At 41.7% G+C, this 10001-nt stretch overlaps 1 protein-coding gene across 2 annotated transcripts; it reads left to right on the forward strand.

Moving 5' to 3' along the window:
* The first annotated feature begins 865 nt into the window (after positions 1-865).
* On the forward strand, positions 866-4971 carry pcbd1 (pterin-4 alpha-carbinolamine dehydratase/dimerization cofactor of hepatocyte nuclear factor 1 alpha). 2 transcript variants are annotated; one of them, XR_013965290.1, is made up of 5 exons: positions 866-993; positions 2249-2380; positions 3456-3536; positions 3941-4228; positions 4278-4971. XR_013965290.1 is itself a non-coding variant. In XM_080782241.1 (4 exons), exons 1-4 carry the CDS (start codon positions 991-993, stop codon positions 4031-4033), a joined length of 309 nt encoding a protein of 102 aa, XP_080638367.1. In that variant the 5' UTR covers positions 866-990; the 3' UTR covers positions 4034-4971. The 2 variants fall into 2 exon arrangements, 1 of the variants encoding a protein (XP_080638367.1); XM_080782241.1 differs by having other exon boundaries at positions 3941-4971.
* Positions 4972-10001: the final 5030 nt, after the last annotated feature.

Consider the following 10001-nt stretch of genomic DNA (forward strand, 5'->3'; position numbering starts at 1 on the left):
CACCACCATCATAGGGGAAGCAGTGAAGCACTAAAGCCCATTCTCATTCAGCCATTTAATAGCTTAAAGTTGATTAGTTGTCTCCCACACCCCTCTCTCTCTCTCTCTCCCTCTCTTCTCTTTTCATTTCATTAACTAGTTCATTTCCCTGAGCACTCCCTGTGACAGTCTCTCTCACAGAGCTACAGTGCGCCCATTAACCTTTGACATGAACTCTGGAGCCTGGCCTGGCTGGAAGTCTGCTGACTTCAGACAAAAGGAAACACATCAGCCTTGTCTTGTTGTCATTGCATGCATGGTGCATCCTGATCCTCTCTATGTGTCGCTTTTCAGTATATTTGCATCTTTTATGAGTGATGAGTTCATAAACAAACAAACAATACAAAATGTGCATTTATTGCCATTTCTGCTTGTAGCCCTGCGACATGACTACCTGTCAGCTCACAGGTTGAAGTAGTAGGAGCGCCATGTGGCTCGAATTTTGTTTGAAAAAGCTAGTGAACAAACAAATCACTTTCTTTTGGTATACAGGGGCCAGCCAGCCACAAACACAACTTACGAATCTGGGCGCAAACGAATGGAGGAGAAGAATCACGAGTCACGATAAAGAGGGGAGGGTTAGTGGACTCACTGGACTGGTCACGACTCACGACCACCCACCACCACCACTCTGCTGCTGCCTGCAGTCAGCGGCTACTGGCCAGCGAGGACTTCTATTCAGGCACTAATTCGGGCAGCTAAAAAACAAATCCAACCGTATGCTATGCTCCGTCGTATGACGGCGACGCGCGCGCCGACAATAGCCGATCTACAAGCCCACGGCGCGTCGCATACTCGACGCGTCGTGGGCTTGCAGATCGGCTATTTTCGATGCTTCGGCTGCTCGGCGGAGACAGACACTAGTCAGAACAGGAGCTCCAGAACACAGGCAGCAGCAGCAGCAGAACACTATCCTCCCTCCGCACTTCATTCAACAGGAGACAGACAGACATGGTGAGTCGGTGCCTGAGAAGCACAACATCTGTTCATCACAACTGCAATATTTGTATTGCAAATTGTCATGATGAATTCCTGTTCTGTTCTTTGGCTATATATAGAAGTGTCTCTACGTCTAGATAACTGTTTTGATGAATTGAACAAGGTGGACCCCTCTTGTAAACAAGTGTAATGCTTACTTTATTTATTGGGTCGTCCACTCACAGTTAACAGTCTTTGTACTGAGTTGTGCTTGAAATGTACTATCATTCTGCAAACTGTTAATAAATCAATCAATGACAATCATGCTATCATCATGAATAGTAGTGTGTAGTTGTTGACAGCATGCAATGTTTAATTTAAACACAGGGAGGATAATGTAGGCATGCCTTACTGTGTGAGATTTAACTTTTAACCATGTGTGTGTTAAAATGGTCGCTGTCTTTTTGCAAGTAAAACTCCATATATTTGTAACGTTAAATGTTCCTGTTGGTACCCTTTGTCCTAGGAATCAATGATCAATTCACCAGCCATTGTATGACTGATATGAAGAGATCAGGGCTCCTATTGTCTGTCCTGTCAGGCTGTCACGCTCCACTGATACAGCAGAAGATTAGCCTGTTGCTATGATACCTGTTGATGTCATTGTGCCCCCTCTATCAGGACAGGGGAGGGGGGGGGGACAGGTTTCGGTTGTGACATCTGTTTGCACTGTGTCTGTTATGTTGGCACAGCATCCAAGTCTGTGTGTTTGCTTTGTCTCTTCATTCTCTTACCTGACCATTTACCCCCGGCCACGGCCTGTATTGACTAATAGAGTTCATCGTGCCATTTTTTAGTCTGATGTTGCACTTTGTAAAGTTGCTCTGGATATGAGCTACATTATGCCTATATAGTTATGAATATTTCAGAATGAGCCTTACGCTCTTGAACGTGAAGAGATGTGACATCATGTCATGTGCCTCCTCCCTCACAGACTTCTGAATAGGATTATTTCCAATCATAATTATGATAACTGTGTCATGTGTGTCACAACTCACGATTAGAAGTTCCACGTGACTTAAGTCTTAAGTAAGAGACCCTTTGGGGATGGGGGGGGGGGGGGGGGAAAGCCCCCACCCCCGTTCTTTTAAAACCAGGAATGTTAGCATGTTATTGTTTCCAGATGGGTTCCTCCTCTGCAACCAATCACAGTTTGTGTTTGTGAAACTGCCCCCACATTCAAATTGGTATACTGTAGCTGAGCATGATTTCTGATGTTTGTTTCCCTCAGGCCGGAAAGATCCAGGGTTTGACGGAGGAGGAGAGAGCCCACCTCCTCCCACTGTTACGCAATGCCCAGTGGGTGGAGGTCGGGGGACGAGATGCCATTTACAAAGAGTTCATCTTTAAGGATTTCAATCAGGTACCTCTTCTGTACATGTGTGTGGGGGGGGGGGGGGGGGGGGGTGCAGTACTTTAGTTTAGACAGTTTTTGGTTTAGACTAGTCATTTGTTAGACCAGTCAACTACAACTACAACCTATCTCAAACCCTCACCTCCCACGGGGCAGCACACCTAAACCTAACCCATGTCTAACCAATGACTAGTCTAAACTAAGTATGCACCCCCATATGTTACAACAACATATTACAACAACGGTTACAATAATATCAAGTAAAGGAACCAAATAACCAATCATAGCAAAAATGAGGGAGGTGGTGGGTCAGTTCAGAATAATAATCACTACAGAAATCAGTAAATAAGTTTAACTGTGATTTAATAAAGTCAAAACAAAATAAAGTTTTCAATAACAAAATAGTCACTTAATGAAATCAAAATAAAATAAACCGCCTCAAAAGGGATGGGTGTGAAGCTCAAGTGTCCTGTCACTGTCCAAAGCTAAACTTAAATGTCCAAAAAAGAAATCCAAAATGGAACCCAGTCAATGTTGTGTAGTGGTAAGTCTCCTCTTACCACCCTTTGACACTGTTACGCAAAGTCCGTCCTCGATCAAAAGCCAAACTCCAGGAATGGGAAGAAGGTCTCTTAATCCAAAGGTAGAATCCAATATTAAGGGAATAATCCAAATGGCTGTATGGCAAGACTTGGGAAATATTCCTCTTGCCTCCTCAGTAGACTGTCTGTCTCTCTGCACCTCCACTCTGGACTGACAGAGTCAAATCTCTCCAGGTGGCCCAAACAATGTGATTGCCCCTCACCCCATCAGCCAGGTGAGCTGTGGGGGCGGGGCTTCCCAATCACTGCCTGTTGCCATAGCAACACATGTATCTAACTGGTTTCTCATGGCATATAGTCCAGCAGATAACTAGAAGAACCTCATAGCGTAGCAGATTGGTGGAAAAATAATAAAATACATGAAAATGGTGCATAGCAAACACAGATGTTACAGTGTGGTGGTGTCAATATCTAGTGTAACATATCAGGCTGGTGCAGTCTGATAGTTAACGTTGGAATAATACTCTCCCTGTCTTTTACAGGCTTTTGGCTTCATGTCAAGGGTTGCTCTACAAGCCGAGAAGATGGACCACCATCCAGAGTGGTTTAATGTCTACAATAAGGTACTGTACATTTTCATCTGTGTTAGACGTAGCTTTGTCTGCATGGTCTGTCTGTCATAAACCAGTGTGAACTTGGCAACAGTGTTATTTTTGGCAGCAAATTTTTAATTTTAGTTTTAGTCATAGTCTCTTGAATAGTTTTCATTTAGTTTCAGTGGCATTTTAGTCAGCTGGAATGTTCTAGTGTTTAGTCTAAGTCTACAGTTGATTAAGTCGAACAAATTTTATTTTTCACTTGCTGAAAGTAGCTGATCTACAAGCCCACAACGGCTAATAGATAATGAAGCTAATACTAATCCTTCCTTGACGATTGCATTGTTTTCCTCTCCATGTTTACCACTTCACACTGTATTTGAGCCCTCTCTCAAATCCCCTCATAACACTTTATAATATGCTCTCAACAGGTCCAGATTACACTCAGCACACACGAGTGCGGGGGACTGTCCCAGCGCGACATCACCCTGGCCACCTTCATAGACCAGGCATCGCTCCTCTGAGGCCCGGCCGGCCCGGCCCAGCCCGGCCGGCTCAGGTGCTTTTAGCAGCTAGGGGGGGATCCTTCTGCTTCACTGATGGTTCAACCGTTTGGACCACGAGACTCAACATAATCCAAAGACTGCATATAGTATCTGTTGTTGGTCCAGCCCCCCCCATCTGTGATCTGATCCATCACTGTAGCTTAGTGGGCCGAGGTTCAGTGATGGATCTGTGATCTGATCCATCACTGTAGCTTGGGCCGAGGTTCAGTGATGGGGTTAGGGTTTGCTTTGCTGGGGGGAATGCGGGGTATCCGTACCTGCTTTTGTATCACTGTTGGGGACAAGTTTTATCCCTCCCTCCTGGTTAGACTAAATTAACCCATTTCAACCCGAGAACAATTCTACAAATGTCTTCTAAATCCTGACGGTTGAAAAAAAAGTTTATGTCAGTGGTTCTCAAACTATTTAAATACATGCTTTTCCTTTGGGGAAGTGTAGACTGTCAACAATTTAATTAAAGATATATTTAAATTCAAAAGTTTATAGGATTCAAGTGGTCAATACTTTTGACCCATTTCCATTTTTTTTAAACCCTGGGCAAGGTCACAGATGGGGTTACTCTAGGTCATGTTCAGAACCGTGTTTGAATGAATTTGGTGTGATGTTAAAATTCCAAAGTGTTCTTGTCAGTGGTGTCCTGTTTTATTGCCTGGAGTTACCAGGCAATAAAATATTCTCTATTATGAAGTAAAAAATCAGGACCACATAAAATGCTGGATGATTACTTACTTACCAACCAATCTACCATTCCACGTTTCCTTACGAGGTGCATTTATAATGCTAAAACTGTGCCTTTCTGTTAAGACATAATCACTGTGTGTACACTGTGCTTAATGTTCTTCCAAGTGTTATGCCTTTACAGTTGTTTATTGAAATAAAAGTCATTGTCAAAGTTGTATTTTTGTCCACCATTTAGTACCCAGTTGCCCAAAGGAAACATTTGTTTTCCCGTAGAAAAATACATTGTTTGTTGTTCGATACAAAGTGTTGGACCAATTATAAGTCCTCTTAATTACCTTTTAACATTTATAGGCGTAAAAGAGCTGTGTAAAAGAACGTGAAAATAGAGAACTGAACTCAGTACACATCAAATTGTTTGTAAAGGTGTCTACTAACATACCGGTATCCCACATCGGTTTCTATTCAACCACCCTAGGGGAATTTTTGACAGCTGCTGAAAGTTGAGCCCCTGAAAAGTATAGAAGTGAATGCATCCAGACTACAAATGTCATGGAGGACAGAGAAGGAAATCAGCCGGAGAATCGGAGTGGCAGGGGGCGGTGTTGCAGTCGCTGTACCGCACTGTTGTGACGATAAGAGAGTTGAGCCAGAAGGCAAAGCTCTCTGTCTACAGAGCAATCTTTGTTCCTACTCTCACCTATGGTCATGAAGTGTTCCTACTCTCACCTATGGTCATGAAGTGTTCCTACTCTCACCTATGGTCATGAAGTGTTCCTACTCTCACCTATGGTCATGAAGTGTTCCTACTCTCACCTATGGTCATGAAGTGTTCCTACTCTCACCTATGGTCATGAAGTGTTCCTACTCTCACCTATGGTCATGAAGTGTGGGTCATGACAGAAAGAATATGGTCACGAATACAAGCGGCCGAAATGAGTTTTCTTCGACGGGTGGCTGGCATCTCCCTTAGAGATAGGGTGAGAAGTTCAGTCACACGAGAGAGTAGAGTCACTGCTTCTTCGCCTGGAAAGGAGCCAGCTTAGGTGGTTCGGGCATCTGTTTAGGATGATGCCTCTCTCGGGCGTCTGGTTAGGATGCCTCTCGGGCGTCTGGTTAGGATGCCTCTCGGGCGTCTCCCTATAGGGAGGTCCTCGAGACCAGGGCGCAGTTGGAGGAAACACATCGACTCACTGGCCTTGGAACGTCTCGGGATCCCCCAGGATGAAGTCACGAATGTTGCTCTGGAGAGGGAAGTCTGGAACACACTGGTGGAGCTGTTGCCCCCGCGACCCGACTACGGATAAGCGGTTTGAAGATGCATGGATGGAGACTACAATGACAACAGTAACGATATAAAACGGTAAATATTATCTTACAAATGGCAGCAGTTGTCCCAGGCACTGTCACGATCAGAGGAATTTGCATCAAAATGGGTTTTTATTGAAAAGGGATTTTTAAGCCATTCAAAAGTCAGTCTTTGTGGATATACAGTATATGCAAATAAACAACCATCAGAAAATTGAAAGTATGTTTTTTTCTTTTCTTTTCTTTTTTTTGCAGCAGTATAGGTTCACACACAGCTGGCTATTAGGAGACAGTATAAGGACATTAGGAGACATTACGAGTAGTAGAAACATTATGAGGAGACAGTATTTAAGGATATGGACTCATGGCAATCAATCATTCCATTGTGTTCCTTTAACTCAGAGAGTTAAAAGAACACCGATTTTTGCCGTGCAACGTATCCTCAGGGTTTCAAGTCCATCCTTGATAATAAGAGGCACTGATTTAAAAGACGGAGCAACCCTACATCGTTGATGACCAGTCTAGATAAGTGCACACCGTAAAATCCTTAGTGGTCATTTAACTACAAATGGGACCAAATGCACATGGGATTCGTTTGTACACTAACAGAGTGGATAAATGAACACCGAGCATGATGTAAATGTGTACTTTTACACCGAATACACTCCCTAAAACTCTACATCAAGTACATTCCCTCATCACTATTCTAATAAACTGCTTATTATGAAAACAACACAGCTGAATATAATCAATGTACAATCAAAAAGTAACACACAAAGAAACTGACCAAATTAGTAAGAACAAGGGACAAAACAGAACAGCCAGTGGTCAACACATGTTAAAATTACTCTAACCTGCTAGTTACGCCGTTATTCTGTGATATGGCTCCAATACCTTCGCTCTAAAATATTTTGCCATTTTCATTCCATGAAGAAAAAAGGCTTATTTATTGCACAAATAAGGGAAGCATAAACGCTTTAATTTCAACAAGCAATATTGGGTGAATAAACTGGAAGAGCGGGGATAACATAATGGCCATTTTGGTGTTATGGAGTATTAGTTCAAATGGTACAACCGCTATGCTTAAATGCGTACATATCCTTGTAAACAACCAGTGGGTTGTGTAGGTAAATCTGTACCTTTGGTTAATGCTAATTGGATACTAATCACAGTGGTGCCTTTTAAGTCTTGCTATCAACCTAACAAAGCTTGAGTTATACTTAGTTGTTGCACACAGTGTCGCACACTGAAAATAGCTGATCTACAAGTTTACAGCGCGTCTATGTTCGGTGCACGACTCTGGTGGGCAGCTAGGTATAAGTCAGGCATAACTCTAGAGATCTACAGTACAGCTTGTCAAATGCCTTTAATATCTAAACATTGAATGAGAGACACACTCGTATGGAAAAACTGAGGTAGTTGTAATTTAGGAGAAAGAAATACATTATGATCGATACATATAGGGGATTGGATATACTGTACTAGACTGGATTTATAAAAAGAAAACTTGAATAGTCCCTTTTCTTTAACTCAAGAATCTGTCTCTCTGGCCATAGTGCAAAAGTTGGCATATTGTCTTTTTTATTGGCCTAGAATACATTAATCCTAGGGGGTTTCATGATTCCAAATCCATTCCAAGCATTAGTTTTGCACACAAAACACTCCTTGGGCTACAAACGGTCATAGCCGTCATCACAAATGTGATGAGGTCAGCAGAATTTGGGCACATTTGGGCGGGGTGCATACTTAGTTTGGACTAGTCATTGGTTAGACATGCGTTAAGGTTAGGTTTAGGTGTGCTGCCCCGTGGGAGGTTAGGTTTAGGGTGAGGGTTTGAGATAGGTTGTAGGACTAATGAGTGACTGGTCTAACCAACGACTAGACTAAACCAAAAACTGTCTAACCTAAGTACTGCACCCCCTTTGGGCAAGCGGCTAAATGGCCCACAGAGTGATATTTTTATTTTTGCTAAACTAATCCTTAGAATGGATTCAGAATCATGAAAACGGATGGAATTCAGAATCATGAAAACCCCCCCTAGTTTGACTTGTCACATGCTACATAAAGCATGATGACATTTTGAAAATCTTGCCTTATATACGGTAGGTTGTTAATGGTACGGTCACATATAAACCCCTATTTAATTAGGCGACAGCCGGTCAAGCAAGTACATTCAGTAATGTATGTACAGTATATAGACAATATGTGACCAGATTTGACTGAGAGACTGCCATCGCGCACATTCCAGCTTTTTCTTTTTTTTTCCAAAAGGAGTTAATAGCACAGGCAGACTCTTCACATACTAGAGCATGTCTGAAATGAGTGTCAAAGCTTAAACATGTAGCTAGGTGTAATGTTAGAGACCACAGAAGTGAACCTTTCAAGCCTGTTTTCTCAACTCGCTGTTTTCTGCAAGACATTACTCTATAAGCCTGGTGGGTCAAACTGAACAACCAATATGTCTTTGCTTTGATATGAATCCAATGGCAGTCTCCTAGTCAAATTTGGTCACATATATTAGGCCAATAACAAAAGACTACCGGTATATACCAAACTGCCGGACTAACCACCAGGCCTGTGCACATCCAGGATGGAAACGTTAACTAAGTTACTAACCAACCAGACAACCAGTAGTTAAGGTAGCACTGTGGCTGTATGTCTGTCTAATAATCCATCAACCACGAAGACCTTTAACAAACTACAGTATTATTGTTACAATTAAAAAATATATACAAATATATATATATATATATATATACAATCTAGCTGGTGTTTTAAAAATGTTAAATTCCCCATCCTGGTTACAAACCTTTCATTCTAAATGCTTTTTAGTTTGGTCCATCGGTGACACCAGTAACCCATTATTAAAACACCTCTCCCATCATCATCATAATTAATTATTCTATAAGGCAAAACGACTGTAGATGGACCGAGTAGGCAGACATGTGATGCAACACAAAATGCGTACATTAACCCGCGGAGAAACGTTGTTTTGTTGTGCTTATAAACCACAGTAATAAAGTCAACTTCCTCTTTAAGCAAATTAACAATTATCAATTATTTCACTAATAAAGCATTACAGTGCGTTCATGTTAAAAACGTCGCTTGCAGAGACCTTCAAAGTGATTATAATAAGTAGACATTAATTATTGGTAACATCAGTGAGATCAATGCACCAGGACAAACCGTCTAGAGCAGTACATAGGGTCCCCTGTAGAGGGCAGCAGAGCACTTTTGACTAACATACATACAGTGGTCTTGTGTTTTGTTTTCTCAACTCAACATCTGATGAAATGTTCCTGCGTGCTTATACTAATATATATATATATATATATATATATATATATATATATATATATATATATATAAAATAACATGAATGTAATGTTACCAACACTTGTTATAGTCAATCATTTTGTGTGATTATAAGATGTATATTATACACAATGAAACGCATCTATTTTCAAAAACACAGTTAACATTGAAATGGATGAATATTCTTAAGCACTACGATGGCGTCGCATGGTGGAAAATACCAGATCTACAAGCCCTCATAGGAAGCTCATAGATCTGGAGTTTTGGAAAAAATGCCCCAAAAACAGGGACAAGCAGATTGATGACATGCACGAATCTAAAAAAAAAATCCATTTAGACCTGAGAACTGATTCTACAAAATGTCTTCTGAATCTCGACAGTTTTCAGAAAACCCCATGTTTCTATTGACAGTGGTGCTCAAACCAAGGACCGCCGACCACCCATCTGAAAATATGTTGTTCCCGGGGCCTCCCCAGAAGCAAAGATTTGAGTTAAAAACTTTAGCTGGGGGAAAGAATGATATTTTCAAAAGATTTGCACTACATTTTCTAGATTTTTCCAAAAAAAAACAGCAGATCTACAAGCTCGTATAGCGCGGCACTCGGTGCCGCGCTACGAGCTTGTA

Source organism: Protomyctophum bolini (assembly GCF_963924005.1).
Source record: "Protomyctophum bolini genome assembly, chromosome: 14".
Lineage (NCBI taxonomy): Eukaryota > Metazoa > Chordata > Actinopteri > Myctophiformes > Myctophidae > Protomyctophum > Protomyctophum bolini.

Coding starts and splice junctions, on each gene's coding strand:
- pcbd1 (XM_080782241.1), top strand. Junction 2,381..3,455: donor TCTTTAAGGATTTCAATCAG/GTACCTCTTCTG, acceptor TGTCTTTTACAG/GCTTTTGGCTTCATGTCAAG. Junction 3,537..3,940: donor GGTTTAATGTCTACAATAAG/GTACTGTACATT, acceptor TGCTCTCAACAG/GTCCAGATTACACTCAGCAC.